Genomic DNA, 15,149 nt, shown 5'->3' with positions numbered 1-15,149 from the left:
GAGGGTCACTTTTCTCTGAGTACAACTCAATGTTGCATTTTCTGTGAATGAGGGCTCATACTCTGGTATTTGGAAACTGCTTTATTATTTACCCATATTTACCCATACTTACCCTTGTTTGAATTTTTATTTTGCTTCAAAATTACTGCAACACAATATGATCTTATGACATTTCTCTAACCAGTCTCAGTTTTTTTCAGATGGTAAAGAGGAAATGTTTTTCCACAGGCACCCAAACCATTTAATGCTCAGTTCTTCCCTGTTAACATGAATAGAAATGCACTATAAAACGTTTATGTAAATTCAGCCAAGGAGTTTCATATATGATGAAATAGGTACAACAAATGACCTAGTCTATGCGGCATTTCACAGTATCACAGCAATCAATTTCTGAATTAGTTTAATTGCGTTTAAGTACAAAAGTACCCCGCCAACCATTCTGTATAATAATTTATAACATATTTGTTTATTTTAGTCAAACCCCCTTTACATGAGGGTCCAACTGGTCCTTTGAGGTTTGAATGCCGGATTTCCCTATGAGTGTGGATCGCGCCAGTGTGTCTTTTTCAGAAATTAGCATGGCCAGGTCTCGGGTGAAAAGAGAAACTCGTGATTTGTTGAGTCTTTCAAATATCCTCTTGGTGACTGTCCATCAGAACCAGCAAGGGCAATCTGGGTAGAATAATAAACGAGCAGGTGTATTATAACAATGATTCACACAAAATAAAAAGCAGGCACTATGCTACTGGATTTTCTGAAGTGGTCATACATACACACAGACACACACAGCTCAAATAAATTCTCATTAAAAATTGAGATGATCATAATTTCTTTTCTAAGCATTTCTGAGGATGCAGGAAGACACAGCTCGCCGGAACTTGGACATGAACTTGAGCTCTCTTTTCATGGCCTCTTAGACATCTTTGAGAGAGGCAACGAACCCAGGAAGCTCTAGAAGGAAGAAAAATAAATGCAGCTGCAAGTACAAAGTTAGGGCATTACTAACAGCTAGCTTGGTTTGTTCTTCATTTGTAGTTTAATGTCTCTTGATTAAATGCTGGGGTTTTATTTTAGTAATAAAGATTTACTGTAACTGCAATGCTGTTATTACAGTAAACCTTTATTATTCTTCTTGATTTTGGTGTGCTTTGGTGTCTGGGGAAAGTTTCAAGATGGTTACAGTTGGTAAAGATTTGGGTCAACTATAAACTATAAAAAGCTGAACACAAGAGATACAACCATACAAATGTATAATGGACATAAAGTAAAGCCTACTTTCTCAGTGTCTAGTTTTGTGTCATGTTAATAAATGTGGATAAAACATCACATGCTATTGTATGATCTGGCCAGGCCTTACAGGAACGAATAAAAAAACTTTTTCAAGCCCATTTTTAAACATTTCTCAGATACCTATATCTACATTGTTATTACTGAGTCACCATGATGCTTTGTTCTCTCTGTGCTGGCCGTGAAGAGATACCCTCTCAAAAAGACTGCAACTTAAAAAGATACCCGCTTGACTAATCTAACACACATGCTTAGCTTTTCTCACAATAACTGTATTTTTTTTTTTTTTTACAGTAACAAATGTTATAATTTATTTTGATAATTTTTAATTAGAATTACAGTTTTAACAGAAAAAGGTGTATATTGTCAAATTATTGATTGACAGTGAGATTATATTGTTGTTATATCAGATCTACACCCCATGCAGAAAACAACAACAACAACAACATCATTGCAATCCAGTTTTTTGGTATTAATTATAGGCCATTATAAATATATATATATATATATATATATATATATATATATATATATATATATATATATATATAATTATATTAAAATAAAATAATTCATAACTATTATATAGAACTAATGCATATTCATAATAATTAATGTTTATTTATTGTAATAAATATAAAATAAATATACACACTTAAATGTTTGGGTTTGCATTGCTAGATGATCCATCCATCCATCCATCCATCCATCTTCTATACCGCTTACTCATTTTCAGGGTCACGGGGAAACCTGGAGCCTATCCCAGAGAGCATGGGGCACAAGGCAGGGTACACCCTGGACAGGGTGCCAATCCATCACAGGGCGCACTCACATACACATTCACACTTGCTAGATGATGTGCTTTTATTATGAAAAATGAATTCTTTGTGTTTACATGTCTACACGCAATCACGTGTGAACGTGGAGACGTTTGTTCACGTAATGTGTTTAGGCGCAACGTCGTCTTTACACGTAACATCTAAAGATATTTTTGTCCTTTCGGTGTGCTATAAAGTGAGGACCTCTTGCAAAAATCTGACAATTTATATGAAAATAAATGTAGTGTATTGTAGAAATACTAAGTATGAAGAAATTTAACTGTAGGATTTTTTTAAAATAACGGGCCTGTGAACATGGCATTTGAGATCTGATGCAGCAAACTGTACTTTCTATCTAATTCCTATAATATTATCTCATTATTATAATAATACTTTACACTTCTTTTCATATGAAATGGTCTCAAATGCCAAGTTTATTTGTTTGTTTGGTATTTTGTGCATTCTGCTCTGTGAGTTTGGCCTTTATGGAGTTTTGTGGGTGTCACCAATAGTAAATTAGTTGTGTTATGTATGTGCCAGGGTAATTGAAATTTATCGACATACGTACGCAAATATGAAGTAAATCAACGTTTATGAAACTTTTGTAAATCTGGCATAAAGTCTGTTTGATTTTCACAATCTCCCCTTTAGGTAGCGCGCTTGGAGAGCCGGAGGGCACGCGCGTGCACAAGCAAGGTGCGTGAGTGCTCAGCGAGCGCCCGCTCATCGAATGTTGCTAACTGTGACATTGTTTACCATGGACACGTGCGTTTGTTTTGTTTCTGTTCTGTCTCCTCCCTGTTCTGTCATTGGTTGTTGTTCGAGGGTGTGTCGTCATTGTTTTCAGCTGTCAGCACTTAATGCTGATTATGTTCGGGATATATACCGCTCGCTTCCCTGTACACTTCGCGGAGTATTAGTATAGTTAAAGAAGTAGATAGTTAATGTTACGTACCGCAATAGATTTAGGTAGTTTAAAGTTAGCTTAGACCACGCTGGTGTTTCCGCTCCCAGATCACAGCCATAGCTTCATGTTTCTTGTTTTGTGTTTTGACCCTGTTTATTGTGACCTCGTTTTGGATTCCTGCTTAGCCCTGTATATGCCTGTTTGGCGATCGCCCGACCCATTGCCTGTTTTTGACGACCTCTCTGTTTCACGATTTGAATTTATCTGCCTGTCTCCTTTAAATAAAAACGTCTTTACCTGCACCTGCTTCCGTATTCCACTCCCTTACGTCTCGCGCCGTGACATTGTCCTACTCTGGGGGCCCCCACCACCTTGTGTGCTCCTCTCCTATGCCACTGTCACCTGGGCAATGACTATAGCGTTAAACATGGCAGGAACGATCAGGGATTGGGGCATGTCTTAGTTTAGTTTATATCTCAGTTTAGCTCATTTTACTTTAACTTTCTTTGACTGAAAACATGGAGAAAATAGTGGGGAAGACTGGGGATTGTGAATTTAGGAGTTGTGAATTGAAGGGTTGTGAGGAACTTGGATTATCGACCGACGGCCTGTATAGGTCCGGAACCATACTTTCACTAAGTTCCTTACAAACATAGGGAAATGGCAGGGAAAGAGATGGACAGTGAGAGTGACAGTATGGTTTGCAGTGAGGAAGAGGAGAGGAGGATAAATGAGTGGGAATATGTAGGAAAGGGAAAGATCGTAAAAAGTCAGAAAAGAAAGAAAAAAGAAACATCCAGCATTGGAGAATCGGAAAGTGAATTGAGGAAAGAGAGAAAAGAATGAAAGAGTACAATAAATGTAGTTGTTAGATTTGAAGGAGAGGGAGGAATAAAGAAAGCTGACCCAATTAAATTAACAAAAATAACTAAGGGACAGACTGAAGGAACCGAGAAGGAACAATGGGCAGTGATCATTACCCAGTGTGGTGCAGAAAAAATATAGAGGTAACAGTATAAGTGACGAGTATAAGTGACATTATAGAGAGTATAAGTGACAAGTGCAAACTCGGAACAGCAGACTGGGGAAAATTTCATCAAGAAAGTAATAGATATCCAAGTCAAATTAATTTTGAAATGGATGTTGAAACATTAGAGTACAAAATAAAGCAAGGTATAATATTGGCAGCAACAGAGGCCATTCCAAAGAGTAAATGGAAAAATAAAAAGAAAGTAATGCCATGGTGAGGTGATAAATGCAAGGAAGTAATTAAGGAATAAAGCATTCAAGTTAGTTAAAAGGACACATGATTTTCAGCACATGGCTCAGTATAAACAAGCTCAGGCAGAAGTAATGAGGACAGTAAGACAAGCAAAATGGACATTTTGGAGAACATATTGTGATTCAATAAGCGAATTGAGTTATCCAGTTATGATCATAATCATAACAGTTAGTTCAGAAATGAAACTGCAGTAACTAGCACAGAATAGGTAGAACTGATGGCAAAAGCTTTTGTTAAAATAAATAGTTCCAATAATTTATCAGAGGAGGGAAAAGAGGTAAAGAAAGAATAAAGGAAGAGAACATGAATGCATTATGCAGGAAAAATAGTGGAGATGGAGAACAAGGTGCCTCTTTTAGCACGGGAGAGCTGCAAAGGACATTGAATAGGACAGAGAACACGGCACCAGGGAAAAACAAAGTATGTTACAGTATGCTAAAACATGTCCAGAAAGTCAGGAGAAATTATGTGGGAGTGTGGGAGGAGGGTAGATTACCAAAAAGTTGGAAAGAGGCAGTAATTATCCCAATAAGGAAGCCTGGAACGATCCAAGTAGACCGGGGAATTATAGGCCAATTGCATTAAAGTCACATATATGTAAATTAATGGATCCCATGATAAATGAAAGAGTTATGTATTTTTCGGAGAATAAAGATATAATGGGTAGATGTCAAAGCGGATTCAGAAAAGGAAGAAATACAATGGATCCTGTAATAAATTTGGAGGATGAGATAAGAAAAGCCCAAGTAAACATAGAGATAGTGGGAGCAGTGTTTTTTGATGTGGAGAAGTCATATGACATGATGTGGAGGGAGGAACTTTTAATTAAATTGCATCTAATGAGAATTGGAGGGAAAATGTTTAATTGGATCATGGATTTCTTAGATGGAAGGACTATACAGGTAAAGATAGGGCTAGTCTTACCAAATCAATATGATGTAGAAAACGGGACACCGCAAGGGAGTGTAATCAGCCCAAATTTATTTTCCATTATGATTAATGATCTATACTCAGAGCTCCCAGTGGATATGGGGAGGTCCCTATTTGCGGATGATGGCGCTATACAGAAGAGAGGAAGAAATGGTGAATTTATAAATAAGAAATTACAAAAGTGAATTGATCAAGTTGAAAAGTGGGGAACAAGTGGGGATTTAAGTTCTCAGTAGAAAAAACAAAAGCAATGATCTTTACAAATAAAAAGAAGGGTAAGGAACAGAGATGCACCGATGTATCGGCCGATAAAGGAAATTTTTCATGCTATCTGCCATCGGCCGATAGTTTAAAAACATCCGATGATCAGGGCCGATTATATCCTGTCAATCAAAAGAGGGCGGGAAAACATTGATTTCGTGCTGTGTGTAAAGATGATGTCTCTTGTGTGGAATGACGACAAAACAGCAGTTTGTAATCTCTGTAATCTCTGAACCGCTGAAATTCTACACCGGACGCTGCAGCAGTGAAACAGGAGTTTCAGCGTCAAGTCTAATTTTTTTTTGCGGTGCTGCTTGAGCTGAATTAAAGGGCTAGTACACCGTTGAAAGATTTAAATGAAGATGAGTTGACATAAAAGTATATATTGCACAGAAAAATATATTTGTAGTATATTTCATATCCAGTTATTGTTAATATATATATATAAAAAAGTTGATAATATATATAACCAGTTTGATGTTCAGTGATGGAGTAGAAATGCTTTTGTTTGTAGAGAGTGAATGTGAGACTAACAGGAGGTTAGTTTTTTTTTTTTTTACAGAATGCAGTCAATGAATTCAGTTAATATGAATTAATTACATTCAATAAATTAATAATCTTACTTTAATCCTCAGAATTTAGTTCATGTGTTCATGTTAATTAGAGTAATGTGTGTTCTGTTTATGAGTCCAGATACTGTGAAACAACTTGTTGAAATGGAGAGAATAAAGTTTTTATTTGCATTTCCTTCAGAATTGGGGAATTAATTATTATTAATTTAAAAGAAGGCATAAAAGGCAGAACTATCGGTATCGGTTATCGGTATCGGCCGATATCACTCTGAATAATTGCTTATCAGTATCGGCTGAGAAATTTAGTATCGGTGCATCTCTAGTAATAGCAAAAGAAATGGAAATATATGACAAAGAATTCGCTAGTACTGTGGTATGGACTAACAAACCAATCTGGATACTGGAAAATCTGAAGGTTGACATAGAGCTTCTAATAATTAAAGGCAGCAGTAGAAGCACAGATATAGTCAGTGAAAATTGTAGATACAGGGACAATATGTATAAAGTTAGCATTCAAATTTTTATTGATGGGTCAAAGGATATACAAACAGAGGCAATGGGATCTGCGGTGTATGTCCCTTGATATCATGTGGGAGTAAACAAAAGAACATTGGTCAGCTTATGTGTGTATACAGTCGAGTTATATGCTATATTATTAGCATAAGAATGGATTGAACAAACCAGATGTGACAACGTTTTAATATGTAGTGATTCGGTATCTGCCCTTATGAATATAAAGTCTGGTGTAACTAGAAGCAGTGAGGAATTACTTTATGAGATTTTATTTACAAACTTAAGAATAAGCAGGTAAGGGAGACGCGTCACATTTATCTGGGTACCAGCACACGTGGGCATCCAGGGACACGAGAAAATAGACAGACTGGCAAAAGAAGCAACAAAAAAAAAGAACATATTGAGGTCCAAATTAAATGATTAAAAGCAGAAAGGAAGAGTCTAGTAAGGAAGAAGATAATGGAAAAATGGCAGCAGCAGTAGGATAATGAAATCAAAGGGAGACATCCATACATGATACAAAATATAATGGGTATGGAATGTAAGAAGGGAAATAAAAAGAAGGAACACATCATAATAAGTAGACTGAGGATTGGTCATTGCAAGTTAAACAAAACTCTTCATGTTGTAGGAAAACACCAGACAGGACTATGTGATGAATGCCAGGAGGAGGAGACAATTAAGCGCATGTTTATGTCATGTAAGAAATTTATACAAGAAAGGCAAGAGTTAAAGAATCATCTACGGGAAATAGTTATAGTAGAGTATAATGTAAAAACTATAGTAGAAAAGTGAAAATAATGACCAAGGACGGAGATATCTGTTTAATTTCCTAAGGAGGACAGGACTGGAAGGATGACTTTAATTAAGAAATAGTAAGTTACAATGAGACAGCAGGTAGCAGTAATTATGGATTATGGACATTATTGGTGCCAACTGCCGTAAAACACCAAAGAAGAAGTAGAAGAAGACGACGAAGAAGGGTATGCACATGACGTCACGGTAGCCGGAACTCGCCACGGTCACGCCCACTGAGTGGCAAAAAGACTGAGCGGCAGCATTAGTGTGCAGGATTAGTGTGCAGCAAAAACACATGATCATGTGCTATTCTGGAAAGCACAAGCAGGAATGGACTACACTTAAAGCAACTGATAGGCCAATAGCCCCGGACAGCTTTCCTGTGTGGCCAAGAATGAGGCTGCAGAGTCCGGGCATCTTAGCTGACTTTGGAGGTCAATTTCTGGTTATTTCTCAGGTGCTGCCACAAAGCTCATTATCTTTCAATTGATCAAGTCCCTAGTTCGTAACTAATTGGACAGTGACACAATTTAGGTCATTCTGAATCTGTACACCACCACAGTGGATTTGAAATGAAGCATCAAGATTTGATTGAAATGTGGACTTTGATTCAAGGGGTTTAACAAAAATATTGCATTAATTGTTTAGAAATTATAGCCATTTTTAAAAAATGAAAACAAAGTCCCTCCATTTTCACAGGCTAAAAAGTAATTGGAAAAACTAACAATCATAAATATAAGGATTATTTGGATGTAAATCCTTTGCACTCAATGACTGCCTGAAGTCTGGAACCCATGGACATAACCAAATGCTGAGTTTCCTCCCTTGAGGTGCTCTGCCAGTCCTTTAATGCAGCTGCCGTCAGTTACTACCTGTCTGTGGGTCTTTCTGCCTTCAGTTTTGTCTTCAGTAAATAAAAAGCAGCTCAGTTGGGTTGAGGTCAGGTGACTGACTCTGACATTTAAGTGCATTTAATTTCTTTGCCAAGAAGCCCTTGGATTGTTTTTGCGGTATGTATTGTGTCATTAACCATCTGTACTGTGACGCGCCATCCTATCAGTTTTGCAGCACTGGACTGAATCTGAGCAGTGTAGCTCTCTATATAAATTCATATATGAATTCATCATGCTCCTTCTATCAGCAGTCATATCATCAATAAATACCAGTTTGTTTATTATAAACATGTCCATGCCATAACACTTCCTCCACATGTTTGCATGTGCATCAAAATTACCGCAGATGTAGGCCAAGACGTGTCATGTGACATAATCACAGCGTGCATTATGCCAAAGCCCTCTTCAGTGCAGCTGAGTGCAGCAATACAACGAGTGCAACTAAAAGGCTGCGACAATCACTAAACAACTCTGTGAAATCCTGTATGGACTGATTCATCCACTTTAGTTGTCTTCCGTTGTCTTCCAGGCCTTCTGGTGTTGCTGAGCTCGCCAGTGCATTCCTTCTTTTTAAAAATGTACCAAATTGTTGGTACACTCCTAAGGTTTCTGACATCGACACCTCTCTGGACTATTGAGAGTTCTCATGAACAGCTACCAAATGCAAACTAGATGCTTGGAATAAACTCCAGACCTTTTATCTCCTTGATTTGTCATGAAGTAATGAGGGAACAGGCCACACCTGGCTAAGAAACTGCTCATCAGTCAGTTGTCCAATTTCTTTTGAGCCTGTGAAAATGAATGTAAAAATGGCAATATTTAATGCAATAGTTAATGCAATATTTTTGTTAAACCCCTTGAGTTAAAACTGAAAATCTACACTTCAACTTCAATTACATCCTGATTGCTTCATTTCAAATCCATTGTGGTACAGAGACAAAATTACAAAAATTGTGTCACTGTCCAAATACTTATGGACCGAACTGTATATAACCCGACTACCGTGGCTGATGAAGCGTGGTGGTATGCTCTCCAGTGCTTGCCCTCTCACCTCACCCTCACTGTAAACAAACGCTCATGGAGCAGTACTCAGCAGTAGGTACCATTACACACAGGGCCAAAAAACATGCATACACAATTTTTACATAGTGTGTGCACAGCCATCTGTCTAATTTCTGCATGCTGGCTTATTGTTCTTCAGCATTAATTGTATAATATTTTGTCACATGATGTCAAAAATGTGTGTACTTTGCTGTCCATCATTTTGATTCCCTACAAAAATGGCCACACCTCTGATATAAGATGTAGCAATGCACATTGTAGCATTGTATAGTGTGCAAATGCACCTCACAGTGCTTAAAACTGACAAACAGTAGCCTTTTTTCCCTATTGGAGGTACTGAGTTCTTCTGTTTTTGTGTATATCTCATACTAAATAGTTTTAGATCTTTAAACGAAAGGCAACCTGAGTTACACAATACAGTTTTCATTTTTTTATCGAAGCAAAAAAAAGTTCATCCAACACTCATGTATCACGAATGTGACAAAGTAATTTCCCCGTTAAACTTAACATCTGGTTGTGACATAAATAACTGCAACCAATTGCTTCTGATCACTGGAGATCAGTCTTACTTCTATGTAGGCCTGCACGATTATGACCAAAATGATAATCACTATTATGATGACGTTTAATGTCCCCGACAACGTCTGTAGTCCCATTTAGCAACTTGTTAGTAACCGCCTTTTTCAATACACGTAAAAACTTTTAAAAAATCATGAGTGGGGTTTTAGTGGTGTATTTTATGTTGTAGAATTAAACGTGAAAATATTTTGAGCTTGTGTTCACCACAGACCTTATTTCAGGGTTTTAGCCAAAATCCCATTAGAAAACCCATTGACGTCGGGACGATGGAACCAGAAGGGCTAAAATGCTAACTCTTTTAAGGGTTTTGGCATTACAAAATGATGTCATTCCTGTGCCACTCTATGGTGACTGACTGTAAGTTTGGGAAGCGCTTGATTTGATATGCAGCAGCGTTTAAGATGAGCGGAGGACGAACTTTAAACGTCAATATCCCAGTCGATCATGTTCATGTAATTGTGGGCAGTCAAAATCGTAATCGAGATCAATATTCAATTAACTGTGCAGCCCGACTTCTAGGAGATCACTTATTTCTAGGACTAGGACTTACTCCTATGCTTTGGATCATTGTCTCTTGCTGCATAATCTAGTTGCGCTTGAGTTCGAATTTACGCAAGCTCCTTTAGGATTGTCTGGTAGAAAATCCATATTTCCCTCACTTATTGCAAGTTGCCCAGTCCCTGAAGGATGCTTTGCTGCTTTACCCCATCTTTCACTCAGTACTAGAAAAAATTATTAAGATGTTGTATATAAAAAACACAGGAGTGAGGGAGTGTGGGAAACAACTACATAAATACATTTATGAGCTGTACTTAGAAATGCAGTAAAATGTTGCAATTCAATACATTATAGTGCAACTTCGCTGTAGGTATTTTAGAGCAAACAATAGAGCAATAGTGTCATTGTTCAAACTCTAATATTTCACACTCAATAGAGTGCCATTAAATGTTCTCTATATTCAGTGTTCAGTGTTATCTCTTGTCATGAATAGCAGCAATGTTTTGCCCAGGTCTCATTGTGGTCACATGCATTCACACGTACAGTGACATACACACAGTCCTACATGGCAGGTCAAAGTAGGCACTGTGTTCATCTACAAGGTGTCTTTGTTTGAGAATAGGGATACGCATCCACTTTCTGCATTGTCCACTCATGACAAAAATCTCTTACTTACATGGGTTGGGTTCTTAAACTATAAACTATATCAAGGGGAAAAAGTTCACCTTGTCCCATAATTATGCTTTGTGTACAGTAAGTCACATGTTTGTTTAAGCACATAATATTATGTAATAAATTATGCATGTGAGTGGGTAGCGTTACAGCCTCACAGCTACAGGGTCCCCTGGACTCGGTCCTATCCTGGGTGATTTCTCTCACTTTGCACCCAATGTTCCCAGGGCCGGCTCCGGACTGCCACCCTGACCTGGATAAAAGATGAGTGAAAAATGAATGATGAAATATTGCATGTTTCATTATATGCAATAAATTAAGCACCTAAATTGCATACAGGGAGATTATATAATGTATTATGATCTTTTGTGTATTGTTCATAGTGGATCATAGCAGATGTTTTGTTTCTTGTCCCACCTCTGAGCCACCTCTTAACATTGTGTTCCACTTTTACCCTCAGAACAATAAACAATAGGTTTAAGTGTTATAAGCTGCAGGGGTTTCCTCCAGGTACTTCCGTTTCCTCCTGCAGACCAAAGACATGCATGGTAGGTTGATTGTCATGTCCAAAGTGTCCGTAGTGTATGAATGGGTATGTGAATGTGTATTTGATTGTGCCCTGCGATGGATTGGCACCACGTCCAGGGTGTACCCCGCCTTGTGCCCGATGCTCCCTGGGATAGGCTCCAGGTTCCCCGAGACCCAGTAGGATAAGTGGTATAGAAAATGGATGGATGGATGGATGGATGGATGGAAGATGATGAATAAGGGACATAAAGGAAAGGAAAGATGAGTGAGTGAGTGTTTGTGCTTACCTACTGTTTTTTTTCTGTAACCATGGACACTCCAAATTAGTTTTTGAAAGTTTGACTCCTTTGGCATCATGTGATGGTAATGAAAATCCTATGTGATGTATTAATATCTTTTCCATCTTGTATAGAATATTGCACCCAATTAGGTGTTTAAATAAAATGTTAATACTTGTAGATTTTTATATACTACTATGTTGCTAGAAAAGGTTTTTAAAAGTGTATAAAGGTTTTGGTTTGCTAATTCATATCACTAAAATTGTACTGGTTGTGATTGACCTGACCACTGACCTCAATTGCTGTGGGAAAGAGGACGCTTAATTCAACCAACAAACTGCCGTGCTTTTTTAATGTGTTATAGCATTGTGAGATTTCGTCTACACTAAGTGGCTAACCCTTCCCGGCCTAAACAACGGGGCTTTATAGATGGCCAGTGTTGAACAACAGCTCAGCTGTGCTGCTGTTATTGCATTATTGCACTCCTGACTCAAGCGAGTTTTGAGCAGTTAGCAGGAGTCTCATGACTGCTCACAATAATGCAGTATGATATACTCAGGTACTCCAATGTATCACCCTGGATTGGTTTACCCAAATCTGTCTTGTTTATACAAAGCCTTGTTTAACACTAATGAGGTGGAATGTGACTTTCCTTCAATTGGTGTGGTTTCCCCCAACGTTTAGCAAGCTAGGAAAGAGGGAGTGGGGAGTGCGCCAAGTATATATGTGTATGCAGATATGCAGGTTTCTTTCACATCCTCTCTAAGATCTTTTGCATTTGTGTATCCCAGTCTGCTTTGCACTTTAACAGGTATGTTAATGCTCTCTTTATTTCTTGATTTCAATGTGAGTATATGTGGGATAATCCAACATTTTAACTAAAATGTTCTATGTCTGCTTATTTATTCATTATGGTATATGACATTTTCTCTTGTTTGCAATCTAACTCATTCAAAATGCACAATGCCTTACATTCATTTAATGTACTGTGTCTCTGACATTTAATATGTCTGCTTTGCAAGAAATTACAGAAATAAAATCATGCAATCGTGGTTTGGGTTACAATTGCAGTGCACATTTTAGTGCTTTAAAAACACCCATTTTAACCATATGAATGTCTTCCACATGGAAAATATGAATGCATTTACTAAAATGCTCATAGAACTCTTGTTACTACATGATTGATTATACATGAAAGCATCGTCTAGTGCATATGATTATAATATTCAGATACTATTCTATATCATTTAGAATGTTATATTAAACAAAATATCTTACCCTGAAATAGATACATAAACGAACATGATCATTGCATGTATAGATGTGTCAGTATATTACAGCTTGTCCATATGACCGTTTACTTCACTGTATACAAAACCAACAATCTATCTCCAATGCTTGTTCCTGATGCACAGCTTCTAGATATGATGAACAACCCATCATCTGGACCCCAGGGCAACTGTATATGGCCTTGCCAGAGCACTCAGCAACCAGGGGCCCCAGCGTGGCCCAGTCAACCTTACCAACCTTGCTGTCCCTATCAGCCCAACCAGGCTAACTGGCCTGGGATGCAGCCCACTGCACCAAACTGGCCAGCTTACCAGCCAGCACCACCCACCCAGTCAGTTTGGCCATGTCCTGCACCCATGGGACCTAACCAGTTAAGCCAACCAATCTCACCTAGCCAAACAATGCCACCAAGTCAACCAAACCAGCCAATGCCACCAAGTCAACCAAACCAGCCAATGCCACCAAGTCAACCAAACCAGCCAATGCCACCTAGCCAAGCAATCCCACCATCTTGGCCTTCACAGCTCCACAACCCCATTCCCCCATCATGGCATGGAAACCCCGGGCAGCCAGGATGGCCTAATCAGGGCCCTGGAGTTCAGCAGCATCCATGGCCAACTGTTCCACCCACAGGGCCTGTGGTAAGTCACTGGACTTCGATGCTTGCACTTTTTAACCTTGGTCTACAATTTTCTGTATAACATATCGCAACTCACTCCTTGACCTTTATTCATGATTGACTGACAAATGGTGTCAGATTTCAAACTGTCAAATCAATCAAATGTTGTTCGAGTACACTGTTAGACAGACTGCAACCCTAAACTGTTTCAATTTATTTTGACCATAGTCGGTGCCTTTCAACATGAATTTTCCCCGAGGCATCTATGATAAGCTGATGCTTACAATAAGAGGACAAGTGAAGCCAGATGCAAAAATGTGAGTGAACATTCTAAAGTCCAGATATTTTAAACAATGTGTTTAAATAATGTTTATGGTATGAACTGTAATTTTAAATAACAGGCACCAATATTGGTTAGATCAGATTGGCAGTAGCTTTGTAACACTACAGCTTTAATTTGATCTTTGGATACCAGGTTTACTGTTAATTTCCTGCGTGGTAATGACATTGCCATGCATATCAACCCACGCTTCGACGAGAAGGGGAAGCAGGTCCTTGTTCGCAACCACAAGCTGGGGGATCAGTGGGGACAAGAGGAGAGAATTCTCCAGGCACCATTTCCCTTTGTGGCAGGACAAAACTTTGAGGTAAGACTTGATGTACTCACAAGCGAACATAAATGTTAAAAGCTGCTAAATGGTCAATACAAATAAAGGTTTATGGCATTATATAAAAGTTCATTATGATGTTGAATGCAGACTTGAGCTCTGCATATATTTACAGGATCTCCTCTTCCTCTATAGATGAAGATCCTCTGTACAATCAATGAATTCAAAGTGGCAGTCAATAACACACCTATATTTGAGTTCAAGCACCGCATCAGAGAGGTGAACCAGATTGATCGCATCAACATCCTGCATGATGTCAATCTTACATCAGTCAATGTGGACACTCTTCCCTGAGACATAACTGCGATCTATACCTTACCCAATCAACATCACGTGTATAATGCTCTAGCACGCCATCTTTAATTCTGCTGTCCCTTAACACTGTATTAGTTAATTTATGTTAGTCAAAATATTTCACTATGGACACTATCCAAGTCTTTCCAGCCACAGAATGTTTTGCAAAAATAATGGAACAGATACTTGCCATTCCTAATTTGAAGACTTGCTGAAGGGTTGTTCTGCATCTCTCACAACTTTTTCCTTAATGTGGTACACAGGGATGTAAAGTCTTATTTGTATTTGAGAGATAATCTATACAGTTATTGTGTTATTCTATGATCAGTAAGAAATTACATAACAAACCTGATGTGAAATGACTATGGTTGGTTAATGACTATTAAACTCAGCAAAGAAG

General features: G+C 38.2%; 1 protein-coding gene across 2 annotated transcripts; it reads left to right on the top strand.

Annotated features, from left to right (window-relative positions):
- The first annotated feature begins 12,534 nt into the window (after window positions 1-12,534).
- Window positions 12,535-15,148, top strand: LOC128601323 (galectin-3). 2 transcript variants are annotated; one of them, XM_053614444.1, is made up of 5 exons: window positions 12,535-12,689; window positions 13,294-13,809; window positions 14,016-14,104; window positions 14,263-14,434; window positions 14,571-14,661. In XM_053614444.1, exons 2-5 carry the CDS (start codon window positions 13,303-13,305, stop codon window positions 14,592-14,594), a joined length of 792 nt encoding a protein of 263 aa, XP_053470419.1. In that variant the 5' UTR covers window positions 12,535-12,689; window positions 13,294-13,302; the 3' UTR covers window positions 14,595-14,661. The 2 variants fall into 2 exon arrangements, with proteins under 2 accessions (XP_053470419.1, XP_053470418.1); XM_053614443.1 differs by having other exon boundaries at window positions 12,573-12,689; window positions 14,591-15,148.
- Window position 15,149: the final 1 nt, after the last annotated feature.

Source organism: Ictalurus furcatus, chromosome 25 (genome assembly GCF_023375685.1).
Source record: "Ictalurus furcatus strain D&B chromosome 25, Billie_1.0, whole genome shotgun sequence".
Classification (NCBI taxonomy): Eukaryota; Metazoa; Chordata; class Actinopteri; order Siluriformes; family Ictaluridae; genus Ictalurus; species Ictalurus furcatus.
Note: the sequence above shows the minus strand (reverse complement) of the source record. Positions and strands in the feature narration are given on the sequence as shown.

Excerpts from the sequence above, each read along its gene's own strand:
- LOC128601323 (XM_053614443.1), top strand. The coding sequence starts at position 13,303 with ATGATGAACAACCCATCATCTGGACCCCAGGGCAACTGTATATGGCCT. Across the intron at positions 13,810-14,015 it reads TTCCACCCACAGGGCCTGTG|TCGGTGCCTTTCAACATGAA; the intron begins GTAAGTCACTGG and ends TTTTGACCATAG. Across the intron at positions 14,435-14,590 it reads TGGCAGGACAAAACTTTGAG|ATGAAGATCCTCTGTACAAT; the intron begins GTAAGACTTGAT and ends CTTCCTCTATAG.